This window comes from Marmota flaviventris, chromosome 3 (assembly GCF_047511675.1).
Source record: "Marmota flaviventris isolate mMarFla1 chromosome 3, mMarFla1.hap1, whole genome shotgun sequence".
NCBI classification, from domain to species: Eukaryota; Metazoa; Chordata; class Mammalia; order Rodentia; family Sciuridae; genus Marmota; species Marmota flaviventris.
Genome location: NC_092500.1, coordinates 84,448,895 through 84,465,129, shown reverse-complemented (window position 1 = coordinate 84,465,129; position 16,235 = coordinate 84,448,895). Strand labels below are relative to the sequence as shown.

General features: G+C 37.6%; 1 protein-coding gene across 2 annotated transcripts in view; it reads right to left on the bottom strand.

Moving 5' to 3' along the window:
- The window catches only part of Itpr2 (inositol 1,4,5-trisphosphate receptor type 2), a 481,279-nt gene that overhangs the window by 337,569 nt on the left and 127,475 nt on the right, over positions 1-16,235 (bottom strand). For both annotated transcript variants that reach the window (XM_027934069.2, XM_071610047.1), the window contains 3 exons: positions 9,868-10,019; positions 5,931-6,030; positions 5,248-5,408 (listed from right to left, as the gene is read on the bottom strand). In XM_027934069.2, the coding sequence (XP_027789870.1) occupies positions 5,248-5,408; positions 5,931-6,030; positions 9,868-10,019 (413 nt within the window). The remainder of the gene's footprint in view (positions 1-5,247; positions 5,409-5,930; positions 6,031-9,867; positions 10,020-16,235) is intronic.

The window sequence follows — 16,235 nt, the reverse complement described above, 5'->3', positions numbered from 1 at the left end:
AGGTATCTACCAAAACTATATAACATTTTAAAATGCTAGTATGAAGGAAGAATGGGCATATATGCAAAGAACCTAAAGAAATCTAAAAAATCACAATTTAAATCACTTAAGTAAAAGTCTAATTGATAAAGGTAAACTATACTGCACATATTCTAAGAACAATTAATGATCATATGATAGTATAAAAATGAATATAAATAGAATAGAGAGATTTAAAAAGGCAATTATAAAAGATTAAATTAGGAGTTGAGGAAGATGATTAAGAGGAGACTATATGTATTTAAGGTGTTTTGACAGAAAAGAGGAAAATGGAAAGAATCAATATTTGAAGGAAAGTGGATAAAAAACTTAACATTAAAGGAAGACATACATATTCAGATTAAACTAACTGTCAAGGGGAAAGAACAGAAATAAAACATCCCCTTGAAAACATAGTGAGACATTAGGACATTGGGGACAGAGAAGAAAATCTACAAAATTACCAGACAGTAAAGAAAGATTACCAGTAAAGATAACAAGAAAACAGAGATAACAATTGACAGCATATTTCCTAAGAGCAACAAAAGATTCCAGAAAATCATTAAACTATAGCTATAAAATACTATAAGAAAATACTTGTCACTCTAACATTTCACACACAAATTGTCACTTAAGAGTAGAGGCAAAACTTGGGGCTGGGAGCGTAGTTCAGAGACACAATGCCTGCTTGGTATATGTGAAGCCCTAGGTTCCATGCCCAGCCTGAAAGAAAGAGAAAGGGAGGGAGGGAGAGAAAGAGGGGGAAAAAGAGTAGAGGCAATATAAAAACATTTTAGACATCTTTATACATGTGAAGACTAAAGATTATAACCCAACAAAGAGCTCTATTGAATGGACTGAAAACAAGTGAGCCCAGAGAGAAGTGAGATGCAAGAATTAAAAGCAAGCAGAGAGAGATAATTAATCACTGGAAAACAACTTTTAGAAATTAAATTTCTCAGTAAAAATGACGGTTCAGGGGGTGCAGTGGTGCATGCCTGTAATCCCAGCGGCTCAGGAGGCTGAGGCAGGAGGATCATGAGTTCAAAGCCAGCCTCAGCAAAAGCAAGACACTAAGCAACTCAGTGAGACCCTGTTTCTAAATAAAATATAAAATAGAGCTGGGGATGTGCTCAGTGGTTGAGTGCCCCTGAGTTCAATCCCTGGTACCCCCCAAAAAAGGATCTTGCATCACAATTTATATGACACATTTGTTCTTTTGTATGTAACAAATATAAAATAAAACTACAAATGAATAAACACAGAACTGTGGTTCTAGGCATATGCTTCATGAACGATGGGAGGGAGACTATCAGTGTATAAGCAAAGCAGTGCTGAGGCACTTTCTCCCATGAGAAGAAGAAAAAAGTATTAATAACTTCAAGCTTTATAAGAAAGGATATATAAGAAAATGTATAATTAAGAATTTTGGGGCTAGGGCTATAGCTCAGTGGTAGAGTGCTAGTCTCACGGGTGAGAGGCACAGGGTTCCATCCCCAGCATCATATAAAAATAAATACATAAAAGATATTATGTCCATTTACAACTAAAAAAAAATTTAATGGAAAGAAAAGAATTTCAAGGCTGAGGTTATGGTTCAGTGGTAGAGCACTTGCCTAGCACAAGTGAGGCACTGGGTTCAATCCTCAGCACCCCATAAAAATAAATAAAGTTATTTAGAAAAAAGAATTTCAGAGCTCTTGCCAAAAAACAGAAGTACAACCTCAAGCTTCTGAATCAGTAGCGGAAAAGATAAGATAGGGAAGGGAAGGGAGAGATAACCTTCATCCATTGAACAGAAAGCAAAAAGGAAGTGGAAGGAAAAGAAAAGCTACCCTAAGTAAAAAATACGAATGAGCCCAAAGACATTATTTATTACATGCAAGGTAATTAAACTATTTGATTAAGTTTTTAAAATCAAGGTCTCTGCTGCTCACAAGACACATAACTAAAACAAAATGACCAGGAAATCTAAAATCAAGGGACACTGAAAAAGAGGCACCAGGTAAATATTAAAGAAAAGATAGCTGGTGTTGCAATAGTAATATCAGGCAGATAACATTTGGTGAAAAATGATGGTGCTGTGGAAAGCAACCTCAGAGACATCTGACCTGGTGATCCCCTGTTGGATGACCTCTCTAGATCCTGAGCTTCACTATGGGGAATAAGAGGCAGACTTCAAGTCTATAAGTTGCGTGGAGACACATACAATCTAAGACCTTCAGCACCTATTAGCACCATACATGCATACATGGAGAAATAATTCTGAATTAATTACATCTGTAAACAATGGATGCTATATACAAACCCTATGCAGGTAAAACATGCTCTCTCAGATGTACAATGCACTACAGAAATTCTGGTTAAGGAGTGCACATGTCACCTCCTCAAGGTCTGCACAGCAGTCAACAGTCCTTCATATTTCCTTTCTCTCCCCTCCAACATGTTCCCAATACCCTCTATTTCGTTGGTGCAACTATGTAAAATGCAAGCAAAAAATCCAACTGAAAATTATCTAAGGTTGAGCATCTTGGAGCACAACACAGCAGCTGTGCCTCTGGAGTCCTTTCGTGGGCTGAGTAAAAGGAGGGATACAAGGGAGAAAGAGAGAATTCCAACACCACAGGCATTTTGAGACAGACCTGCAATATTCTCACACCCTCCCTTTGACCTTGTATCATCTTCCTCGTTTTGAGTAAAAAGAACATCTAATAATAACTTCATTCTCCATAGGGGGAAAAAGTCAGGGTTGTCAGTTATTTTCAGAAAGAGTTTTATATTGAATTCCAAAACTAAGAAAATAATATAGATGCATTCAACTATGCCAATAAACTCTACTATGCTGACAGGCAGTTTTGAATGCATTTTGATGGGAAATGGCTTTTCTAAGATTACTAAATTAAGATCAATAATTGCAACTTCATATTTCTCAGGCAAAGTCTTCTCTTTGCTATTTTTTTCACTCTAAAAACAGTGATAAAAGAAGCAGAGGAAATAAAATGCATGATCTCTGCTCACTACTAGGCCACCACCTTCCTTGGACACATCTCGTGAGAAGGTCCCCTCCATCAGTAACTGGAGAAAGAGCAACTTGAGCCTGGTGGCATCCAGTGATGGTGGAGCACTCATAATGGGAATCTTTATTTGTCCTTCTCTTCAGTGAATACCTTCATGCTTAGAATTGTAAGAGGGGCTTAGTAAATTTCTATGCATATGTGAAAAGGACAGAGACAGAAATGGATTCATCAAATGAAATTAGATAAATCTCAGGCAAATAAAAATTCCTATCTGCACATTAGAACCCATTTCCTGTCATAATTGAGCTCTGATATTTAATTATCTGTTTTCCATAAAAGTGGGGCAGTTGCTTCAGCTTCTGGCCTTTATTTATTTCCTCCAACAGGGTTAGAGATATAATTGAATACACGACAGTTGTTTTCCAATGCAGGTCTGTCAGGGGAAAAGCAGAGGAAAGAACAGAGAGAGCTGAGAACCAGCTATTTCATTTGTTTGCATATTTATGATTTTTTTTATCAACAGGAGCCGGACAGGGGGAAGCAAGTTAGTGTTTTATTCCTTTGTATTATAAGATACATACCTAAAAGTCTCTAAAACATATATGTTTAGTTAAGGGATACTTACAATGTGAGCCGCATGACACTACCACCCAGAGCAAGCAACAGACAACTACAGGAACCCTTCCTTCCCTCACCAGTCAACTCCTGCCTCCCCTCTAAGAGGAAACCCCAACTGAATTTTGTGACAATGGTTTTCTTGAACGTCTTTTAGGCCTTCCAATTGCCAAAACACCCCTAAAGAAGTTGCATTTATTTATCTTGTTTTTTAACTTACAAATAGTGTAACAGCGAATGCATTTGTTGTGTCTCATTTTCACTCAATCTAAAGTTTGTTAGATTTATTCACAGCATTGCACACAGATATAGTTCTTCAATTTTCACAGCTATACTGTATTCCAGTGTATGAATATATCATGACTTTAATCATCTATTTAATGGGTGATGGATTTGTGGACAGAGTTCAGTCTGGGAGTATTTAGAACAAGGCTGGACATTCCTGAGCATGTGTTCTGTGGCACATATGGAGGAGATCCTTTTGGACAGATGTTCAAGAATACTCAGCCAAGAGTGAAACTGGCAAGCCACGGGATGTTTACTTCTTTAACTTAACTAGTTTCTGCAAGGTGCTTATCTCAGTTATCATCTCACCAGCTGTGTCTGAGAGTTCTAATGCATGAATGCCTTGGCTTGGTAAACACCTTTATCTTGTTCAAATTAAAAGATAAGGTGCAAATCATGAAGAGGGAAAAATAGGATATTTGTGTTCCGATGTGCTGAAAAGCACACAGACTTTAAATTACATGTATTTGAAGCCCCCACTTATTACTTATGTGACCTTATACAAGTTGCTCACTCTCTCGATTCTCCTTTATATATAATGAGAATATCTACCTCAGGACCATTTGAAGGATCAAATAAAATACATGTGTGATGCCTAACACAGTACCTGATTCAAAGTAGAGATACAATAATTTCTAGCTATCATTTTCATCCTCTCTCTCACTTATTTCCAAAACCAGTTTGAGAACCAAGGATCCAGTTTCTCTGAATGAGTTAAAAGGGCAGAAAGCTATGCCTTGCAGATTTTTTTCTAGTACTCCATTTTTTTTTTCATTTTGAAATACTAGAGCTGAGAAATGTGTCATGAATTAAAAATGATCAGAAAAACATAAAACTTCCTTTAGGACATTAAACTCTAAGACCAAATATCAAATCAAGTGCAACAAATGGTATCATGAAGCCTTTCAAAGAAAAGATCAAAGAATAACTACAGGGCTGGGATTGTGGCTCAGTAGTAGAGCGCTTGCCTCACACGTGTGAGGCACTGGGTTTGATTCTCAGCACCGCATATAAATAAATGAATAAAATAAAAGGTCCTCGTCAACTAAAAAAAAATTATAAAAAAAAGAATAACTACAAACAACTATTTTCAAGACAAGGAAAAAGCAAATACTCCATCAGATTTTAAATCACTACTTTTCATTCACTCATTATGATCAAGAGAAATTAAGTTCTCACCTCATTCAGAAGGAATTGTGTGACTACCAAGAATATTCTATTATTCCCTTAGAGTCACTCATTCACTGAAGGTATAAAGCAAGAATTGACAATTAATTCTTGATGATTAAAAGCCATTTTAAAAGTTACTAACCTCCTTTCATTCTGAGTTATGGTGCCATTTTCCAGCTTTTTAACCGTGGTTGCTAGCACTTTGTTTGCATCATTAGCAAAGTCTAAGTCTCGGACCTCAGACAGTGGGACAGACACAATGGCAAATGCTTCTTTATCCTCTTTTGTTTGGCAGGTTCCAATCTGGAATGTGTTTTTCCATTAAGATTAGTTTTGCTAAATAACTATGCAATATTCTTCAAAGACTAACACATATCAGTACTGTTTAAGAAATATAAGGCAAGAATAGATAATCCAAACACAGTAACTCCCACATGCATCACTCTCTGGGAAAGAATGCAAGGATGCGGTGATTTCCATGCCCATTCCCTGCCCTGATTCCAAAGTACCAAAAAAATTGTCCCTTCCACACTTGTCCTTTGCTTCAGTTCCAACAGAGCACAGAAGAGGCAATCCTGAAATCATATCCTCTTCCCAAATATTGTTCCCATTCTTTTTGGAATCTGTACTACAGCCTCCTGACTGACAGTCCTGCTACAGGTTCCGCTACCTCAGCAAGTGGCAGATATAAGAACTCAATGAAATTAATTATAATAATCTCTAATGTTGATGAAGGTGGATTCTAAGGAATATGTCAGAAACCCTCTAAATCCTACAAACACAACATTTGACAAAAAAAATTAAACCATTCTTGGCAATATTTACCTTCAACATAACAGGTCGTTCTTCATCTGTGTCTATAGGAATACTAGTACTGGTTACCCATGTGTTGGTGCATAAATGTCTTAATCGAACATATGAGTTCCTAAAAGAAAAAAATATAAAAGACATACTATAACAAATTTGACATATTTGTCAATATATAACATGTTGACATATTTAACAGTTTCATATATGATAGGAACATAAATATATCTTAGACTATCAAGATACATTTGGATTATGAAAAAATTCTGAATTTAGACTATTTCAAAGCAAGCATACTATTATTACCCAGGCCAGTTGTTCTCTCAAAGTGTCAACATCAACAGAATCAACATCACCAGGGAATTTAGCCGAAATGTAAATTCTAAAACCTTACCCCAGTCCATTAAATCAGAAACTCTGGGGGTAAGGCCCCAAAATGAGTAGTTCAACAGGCTTCTCAGGCAACTTTGATGCACACTAAAGGAAAACTGATCAAGTAACCATTTCCATTAGAACTGCTCCTGCCAGCTGTCTCCTGTGTAGCTTAATCATCTGCATGTGAAAGTATGTACAGTTGATCCCCGTTATTTGTGAATTCCGTACTTGTAAATTCTACTTACTAAAATTTATTTGTAACCCCAAGATCATAGAGCTTTTGTGGTCATTTGAGGACATGTGCAGAGTGACAAAGCATTTGAGTCATCCAACAGGCACATTTCCAAGCTGAGGTCCAGCAAGGTGACATTTGGCCTCCTTGTTCCAGCTCTACTGTAAATACATGTTCCTTTTGCAGTCTACTTAGTGCCATATTTTTTTTTTTCCATTTCCATGCTTCTTATTGGAGATTTTGGTGTTTAAAATGGCCCCCATTCTAGAAATGCTATCAACCATTCCTATGATATGACTGAAGAAAATTCTTGTGCTAGATAAGCTTCACGTAGGCCTGAGTTATAGTCCTGTTTCCACGAGGTCAATGTTAATGAATCAACAGTTCATAGACAATAAGGTATCTTTAAACAGACATGAACACAAAACCAGTTTATGTACTGACAGAAACTAACAGAACATAACCCTATACTTCCCCTATGAACAATGGTTCATTCTGCTAATGGCTCATTTTGCTAATTCCATGAATCATGAATAACAAAAATTCACTGCATATGACCATTGAGAAAGTGCCTGGAAAATCACACTTAGACCTTCATGCAGCTCAAATATTACCATTTTTATTGAATCTTACCATTATTTCTTTAACAAATATGTGTATAGGACTAATTAAAAGAAAATCCCATAAAGTTTTCTGCCTTAGAGTTGCTAAGTATAAAGATTAAACATAAACATATCATACAACATAAGATGTAAAACATTTTGGCCAATAAGAGAAAATAAATAAAATACCAGTGACCTCAGGGAAAGAGATTCATTCAACAATATGGTTCTGCATTCACACAAGTAGAATAAACAGAAAATGAGTTGCAAAAATCTAAAATGACAAGGATCCAATTCTGAAGATTAAACCCAGGGGTGCTTTACACTGAGCTGCTTCTCCAGTCCTTTTAATTTATCATGAGGCAAGATCTTGCTAAGCTGCTGAGACTGGCCTCCAACTTGTGATCCTCCTGCCTGAGCCTCTTGAGTAGCTGGGATTACAGGTGTGCACCATTGTGCCCAGCATAAGCATCCAATTCTTCTCTAAATAACCAAAATTTTTGAAATGTCTCTGGTCTTCCACTTATCTTCTGCACTGAATTACACAGGAGATATCATTTGTATTCAGTGGTCTTCCCTTGCATTTTAAGCATCGGGAAAGTGGATCATAGCTTATATATCTCTGTGGCTCTTTCCCCTATTTTACCCTGGCACTTCTTCAATACAGGTTGAGTACCCTTTATCCAAAATGCTTGTAACCACAGTGTTTCATATTTTAGATTTTTCCATTTTAGAATATAAGCATAATGAGACATCTTGGGGGTGGTCCCAAGTTTAAACATGAAACTCATCGATGTTTTACACATACCTTAGACATATAGCCTGAAGATAACGTTATACAATATTTGTGGTGCACCTAGATTTTCACTAAAACCTATCATAGAAGGTCAGGTGTAGAATTTCCCACCTGTAGCATCATGTTGGCATTCAAAAAGTATCTGTTTGGGAAATATTTCAAATTTTGGATTTTCATATTAGGGATGCTCAACCTGTATGTACTTACCGAGTTAACTCTTATTTCTGGGTTCCAAATAAAAGAGAATATACTCCAGCCTGTTAACTTACATCTTGAGAGGATTTTGGAACTGAGTACCTCTTAAGGACCTGTGCCATAGAAATCTATTGTCAGTAGACCTTGATGTAATCTGAACAGTGAGATCCTTTACCATTTCCTTGAACAAACTCTCTTGACGGGCATTCAAGAAAGACTCCACTTTCAAGCCAAGTCTGGTGGCATGCACCTGTAATCCCAGAGGCTTGGGAGGCTGAGGCAAGAGGACCACAAGTTCAAAGCCAACATCAGCAACTTAGCAAGGTTAAGCAACTCAGCAAGACTCTGTCTCTAAATAAAATATTTTGTTTAAAAAAAAAATAGTTGGGGATGTGGTTCAGTGGTTAAACACCCTTGGGTTCATTCCCAAGTACCCCCCCCCAAAAAAAAACCCTCCAATTTTGCTAAAAAATCTAAAATGAGTGAAGTCATTCCAAGGAGTAATTAAGATCCCAATTCTGGGAAGACAAGGCAGGAGACAGACCTGATAGGGGATCTCTTTATAGACCATATGGGAGAAAGGGAAGCCTGAGAGATGGACTCACATAAAGTCAAGATTCAGCAACATTCCTCATGAATGAGAATACCATGGAATTCTCATACCCTGGGACACTCCACAGTGGTGTTTCTCAGCAGTATTAGTACAGCCACATTTTACCCTTCCCAAAAGGGCCTGATACAACAGCGCCTGCATCTTTGCATAGTTACCTTCATTCACTTAACCTCTACCCAAGGCCTAAGTATAACACTGCTCCATCAAGGCCAACTGAGCGATACCCCACCCTAGCCCAACAATGTGGACGGCACACAGTGTGTCCAACAAGTGCATCAGGGTGCTACTGTTGGAAGAGAGTTGTGGGCAAAAGAGGTCAACTGAAATAGTCAAATTCAAGCAAAAGAACATAAGATATTCTCTTACATGAGGTTCTGACTGCCTCATTTCCCATCACCCTCCCCCCTTACCCACTTAGGTCCAACTCTACTTGCCTCCTCATTGGTCCTTAAAAACACCTAGTAAATTTCAAGATTCTTCCATTCCCTTTTCCTGCTGCTTGAAACACTCCTCCCAGATGGAGTGGACACAATCCCTTGATTCAAGGGCCATTCCTGCACACTCTGATCTAACAGAATTCTCTATACTCTGCAATTTTTCTTCAAAGCATTGTTATTACCTGACCCTATATTTTGTGTTTGCTGGTTTATTTACTGCTTGTCTCTTCCATTTGAATGTCAGTATATAACCAGTTTGCTCACTGTTGTCTTCTCAGTGCTAAAGGCAATGCCTGGAATGTAATCAATGTTCCTTAAATATTGTTGACTGAATCACTAAATAAATGAACAAATGAAGTGGGAAACCTGACATAATAAAAATAAATGATAAAAGTATTCCTAGAAATGCTTTTAGATTATTTATCATTTTTGTAACCAAAGGCCATATAAGTAATAGGAATAAATGATTCTTATGAATTTTTCAGAACTCAATTGGTCCTGTACCTTTTAATTATTTATAAGAATAAAATAAACTATGTTAATCTACTCACAAAAGAGGCACAATATTTTACACACTTTTTCTTCACTTATGCTCTGGATATCACAGAAATTATATTAACATTATGATTTTCATTCCTTACTTACTCCTAAAACTATTCAAAGAAACATCTTTTAACTATATATTCTTTTTTTTTTTTTTTTTACCTCGGAACCAAGCAGTCAGCTCTCTGAAGAGTTGTGGCATCCAGTTCAAAAAGAGATGCAATGTCGTTTCCATGTGGGACTGAGACCAAAGTATACATGATCTTCTCTCCTGACTGGCGTTTTTTCTTTGAAGTTGGAAGGTCTCCATCTCTCTGTTGAGAAGATATAAAGTTATGTACTTTTATCAACTTTCTTATTAAACTCGCCACTTAATCAGGAGATAGTGTTTGAATTTGCATGTTTCTAAAGATGTCTATTTCACAAGACCCAGAAAAAGCAGATTAGACCTGACAGTCTTTGAGGAAACTATTATCAAGACACACACTCCTGGGTGGCATTGGATCCAGGCACATCTTTATGGCACTCACAGTCACAATAGCTTGTTTCCTTCAATCTATTGAAAAGTAAGGGTTTGGGCCATTTGATAAACCAAATACAGAGAAGAAATGAGGCTTCATCTAGATCCAAAATTAAAGACATACATACAGGAAACAAATATATGAAAAGGTGCTCAACATCACTAAGCATCATGGAAATACAAATCTAAACCACCATGAACTATCACACCGTTAGAATGTGTATTTTCAAGAAGACAAGAGACAATAAGTGTTGGGAGGGTGTAGAGAGAAAAGAACCATCGCACACTGTTGGTGGGACTGTAAGTGCAGCCCTTATGAAACACAATATGGATGTTCCTAAAAAAAACTAAAAAGAGAACTATTACGTGGCCCAATAATCCCTCCTCTGGGCACAGAACCAAAGAAGATGAAATCTCCACTCATAAAGACATCTGTGCCCCACATTCACTGAAGTACTATTCACAATGGTCATCGCATGGAGACAACATAAGTTGTCCATTGATGGATGAAAAGGCAAAGAAATCTGTGAGACATATATAAATACACATAAAGAGAGACAGATGGTCCCCCATTTATAATGGCTTGACTTATAATTTTTTTGACATTATGATGTGTAAAATCAATATGCATTCATTAGAAACCACACTCCAAAAAATGATCTTTTCATAGGCTAGCAATCTGCAGCATGATACTCTCTTGCTATGCCAAAAAACCTCAGCTCCAAGTCAGCTACAAGGTCTCAAGAATCAACAACCAATGATTAATAGTATACTGTATTGCTAAGGATATGATGTTTGGTAGGTTAGGAATGTTAAACACAATTTCAACTACAATATTTTCAACTTACAATAGGTTTAACAGAATGTGATCCCATCATAAGTCAAGGAACTGAACAATGGAATATTATTCAGACTTTAAAAAAAAATGGGGGGAGACCTTGACATTTGTGATAACAGATATAAACGTAGGGGTCATAATGCCAAGTAAAATAAACCAGACACAAGAAAACAAAATACCACATGGTATCAGTTAAGTGCTCCTGGGTTCAAACCCTGGTACCTCCTCCCCCCACAAAAAATAAAAGGTAACTATATGAGATAATGGATATGTTAATTTGTTTGATGATAATAATAATTTCACCATGTTTATGTATATTAAAACATCATGTGATACACCATAAGTGTATACAATTTTTAAAAGGAGAGAGAAGGAAAAAAGGAAGGAAGGAAGGAAGGCATGCAGGCAGGCAGAGGTGTGTTGTGTCCTGGTCTATATCATGCAACTTAATAAGAAAATCCAGGTGTTATGCTAAGATATACCTGGTAATGAAGCACTATTCTCTAAGGCTCTAACATCTGATGGTGCCACAGAAACCACACTGCTGACTGCAAACAGCTGAGACAAGAAGGCCTGAACAAGGCCCACAGAATCCTTAACAGGCCCAGTAGAACACCGCATGCAACTAAGAGTGGCTTCTCAAGGTTAAAAGCACATTGACAGATGATACTGAAGACGGTAAGGATTTCAATGAAGAGGCTGAGGAACATAAGGAAGAAGGAGGAGGTTCAAGAAGAGGAAGTGGTCATTCCAAAAGAAGCAAAAGGAAGTTTGTTTTAAATTATATCCTCAGAAATATGAAACATGGGGAGAAACAGGCCAGGATGATAACAGTGGCAAATAAATACTATGAAAGAACATAAGATATTCTCTTACATTAGGTTCTGACTTTTTGGATTTCATAATGCTTTTGCTGCAAAAAAGAAAGAACTACCGACACGGTGAGTGGCGTTAACACACATGAGAGAAGACTGCCTCAGAATGTAAGAACACAGAAATGATGGACGAGATCAGTCAGTTGTAGAAATAACTAGAAGGATTTTTGTGTACATGTAGGTAATGGGATTTGGGCATATCTTAGTCTGTTTTCTGTTGCTACAACTGAACACCACAGATTGGGTAGCTTATAAGAAGAACGGTTTATTTAGCTAATGATTCTGGAGGCTGGAGGTTCAGGAACACGGTGCTGACTGCTGGTGACACCTTCTCGCTGTACCCTAACGTGGTACAAGGCACCACATGGCAAAACAGAGCAAGCTAGTCAGAGAGTTCACTTTTATCATAAAGCCATGTCTACAATAACCTACAAATCCCTGAATAAATTAACCCATTCATGAGGGAAGAGCCCTCATGCCACAGTCACCTCCCAAAAGTCCCACCTCTCCACACCACTGCATTGGGGACCAAGTTGCCAACACATGAAATATAGGGACACTTTCCATCGTAGTAGCACACAAGCGGCTTCCGTGGAATGTTGGAATGGAACAACTAAGAGCTTATCAATTACACTGGACCATGTTTGAAGAAAGGCTTTATTAACAGAAGATCAGCATGTAACCTAAATAAATGGAGCATCTGTGAGTAAGAACTTTACAGGTTCTCAGATCACTGAAGAGCATAGATGTAATAAACGGGTATGCCAATCTTCTTGGTAGAATGCCATAGTCCTAAAAGGACTATGGCATATAATTTCCTGACTGGGTCTCCGATACACCAATCTTCTTATTATAATTTAGCTTTTGATATAGATATTCTTTCAAGGGCAATGCACTAACTGACCCAACTATTTAGATCTACTAACAGTTGAAAGTTGGTGTTGTGGCTTATGAAAGTTGGTGTTGTGGCTTATGGTCACTTGTGAGTTCACTTAGGAGGAGTCAATCCCCCTCCATTCATTCTCCTTTTGGAATGCTAATGAAATGAATTTTCTAGACCAATAAGAAGATATCAGATCTAGGTTCCTAAAGATAACCCTCCTACTGACTCTCCCTGGTACTGTCTTCCTGTGGGGGTCCAAGCAAATCAGTCAGGAGCCTCTTTATTTTGACACTCTCACATTGCAACACTGAGAATCTTTTCCAAACACAGAAAAAAAATCACTAATTAGGGTTAATTAAAACAGGGCACTCTGAGTTACTCATGCTATTTAAGACCTGTGGTTTTACTTTAATTACATAGAATATATGGAATGTACTATTCTGCCCTTAAATAATTCATGTAGGTCTTTGAAAAATGGCTTTAATGAATAGAAAATTTTCCATTTATAAATAACACAACAATTGTTTATGTGTGAATAAGAGCTTTTAACATGTTTAGTTGTTTTTTTTTAAGACAAGTGCTGTTGTCTTAAGCATTTTGTTTTTGATCTCTCATACATTGTTAATTTGTTACATGAACTTTCTCTGTAAAGAGTTTGACAGTAAACTTCAAGGCATCTTCTGGAATTTTTAACTAATGATATCCCAATAACAAGTTTCAAGTATATATTTTTTAATATATGAATCTGACTTCAATATAGAACAAAGTCAATATTAGATCTTTATAGCATGAAGACAATCCTGCTCAGAACCATATGCATGTGGCTTTTGTTTATAAACCCACATTGATTTTTAAGTAAGAAAAAGAAAGACATAGAAACAGTAGTTCCCTGTGTGGAATTACTGCAGCTCAATGGTGTCTCCCTTGAATCACAAAAATGCATTAAGGTCCCACAGAGCTTAAACAGGTGTGAAATGTAACATCAGTGAGCTCAATTTAGGGTGACACAGGGTCTCAGAATGTTAACCGAGTACTGGGCTCTTGGAAAACTGGCATTTTCACTGGGAAGGAGAGGCAGGGCCTCCCAGGTTACAGGAGACACTGGCCCTTAAGAAAAGCCACTTAGGAAACTCAGGGCTCTCCTGGTTTCTCCTGCTGACCTGGGGCCTGCCGGGGGCAGCAGAGCAGTTAGACCCCTGGAACACCTTCTGTGTTACTCACTGGTGAGTCATCAAATTTTTAGCAGGAACCTCACATTGCAATTCTGTTGTTGGGAGCCAGAGACATTCTGTAAGAAACATGTCTGCTTTTCTGAGCTGTGTGAGGCCATGGCATAATGATGCATAGGCTTCTCTGTTTGCATTCGCAGCCTCTTGGGCTTGCTGCTGACTTTATGTAACCACACACAACACTGCCTCTTAAAGCTGCACATGTTCCTCCTCTTGCAGGGCTTCCTTAAAAAATCCTCACTCTCTCTTTTTCTCTTTTTTCCCCCTTAGCACTTAACCAGTGATGAACACAGAATAAAAAACTAAAGAAATTGGGGGAATCTTACTTTCAGAAGCCAGTGCTCAAGGAATTTTGAGAGTCTTTCAGAATCTGGTATCACCACATCCCAAAATTCTACAGAATGTACAAGTAAATTTTCAGCAAAGTTTCCTGATTCCAATAATATTTCTGTTTGTATACATAAATGCACGTAGATAGACCAGTGGTTCTCAATGGGGGAGATTTTGTCCCGGGGGGGGGGGTCATTTGACAATTTCTAGACATATTTTTAATTGTCATAACTAGGGACTAGGGGTGGGGGGCTGTTGGCACCTACCTAGTAAATAGAGGTCATAGATGCTGCTAAACAGCCTGAGATGCAAAGGACACCCCACGCACAACAGAGAATTGCCTGGCCCAATATGTAGATATTACTAGGGTTGAGAAACCCCACCATTAACAAAAGATACTCCTCCAAAAAATTAGATCACATGCCACATAAATATGGTTGTGTTAATATAGATGGTGCTGCAGTACATCAAAAAAAAAAAAAAAGAAGAAGAAGAAGAAAAAGATTTTTAAAAAAGCCCTTTCCCAGAGCCATTTGAAAAGATACAACCTTTCAAGAAGAAATAATGACTGTCAGGTTCCAAGCCTGGCTTGACACGGTTCCAATGTTTACCGGGTCCCTGTGGATGCTGTACATTTGTAAGATTGGAAATAATAGACTCCTTTGTAAAATAAATACAGCAATTTGGGTCTTAATGGGAGCTCTGACACACATCGCCTCATTTCTGCGGCACCATGCATTAACCTCTGAAACTTCAAAAATGGAAGGCAACGTTTTGATAAAGGTTTCTAAATTACAGGAAAAATATTAACTGGGCATTAAATAGACAACCTAGGGAAAATTAGGAAAGAAAAAATTAGCATAGTCATAGTGAACTCAGCATTACTGGAACCCAGATCTGAGGTGAAATGGCCTTCTGTTTTGGGAAATTGATTTCTTATTTCACAGGCAGGAGATAAAGTCTGAAGCCTCCTCTGTTTTCTTCTTTAGACAGAAACATAATTATTGCTCTGTGGTAAATGATCTATAAAATGAGAAGCCATATTGTTATCGTTATAGTTCCATACTCTCCATTTTGTTTATTCTCAAGCTAGGGTTTCTGGAGAGGAAAAAAATTAAATCAAGTGTCTCCAGTTGGATGTCTCTCTGAGATGACAGATGAGATCCAGTCATAAACATCTCCAGCAAATGCAGCCCCACCTGTCTTGTGTGCAATTAAGGAAATGCTGCTGACAACTGCTTAAACAGAAGAGCATTCTTCTCACCTTCAGAGGTAAATGAAGAAATGGTGTTTTGAAATAAAAAGGAAAAAAATACGTATCAAGACAGGGTAAAAGCTGGATTAGCACAAACAGTGAACTTCACCACAGATTCATGAGTTATTTATATTTTCTGTGCTCTATATACCTTTATATCCCATATTCTCCCACTCCACTCTGCCCAGCCATCAGTAGTACCACCAACAGTATGAAGCAGAAAGGAAATGAGCACAGAGATGTAATTCAATTGTTCAATGTGAAACTTTGATATCATGCCCTTGTAATAGAGACAACCCTTATTGCTAGCCTACTAACATCTTTTATTCAGTTTCCCTTTGTTTGATCTCATTTTATCTCATGGCACCCAGATGAGGTATATAAGGTAAACATCTTCATCCCATTAGATAAGGAAACTGAATCTCAAGAAAGCTCTCTGACTCTTCCAATGGCACACACGTGGTACTAGATGTAGGGCCCTCTTGGTCCTAAACCATGCTAAAGAAGCCTCACAGAATGTTATAAAATAACCCTTGAAAGAAAGAAAAGCAGCCCCTGACATCCAACAGGTGTACTCCAGCTAGGCTAGTTTTTCTCTTG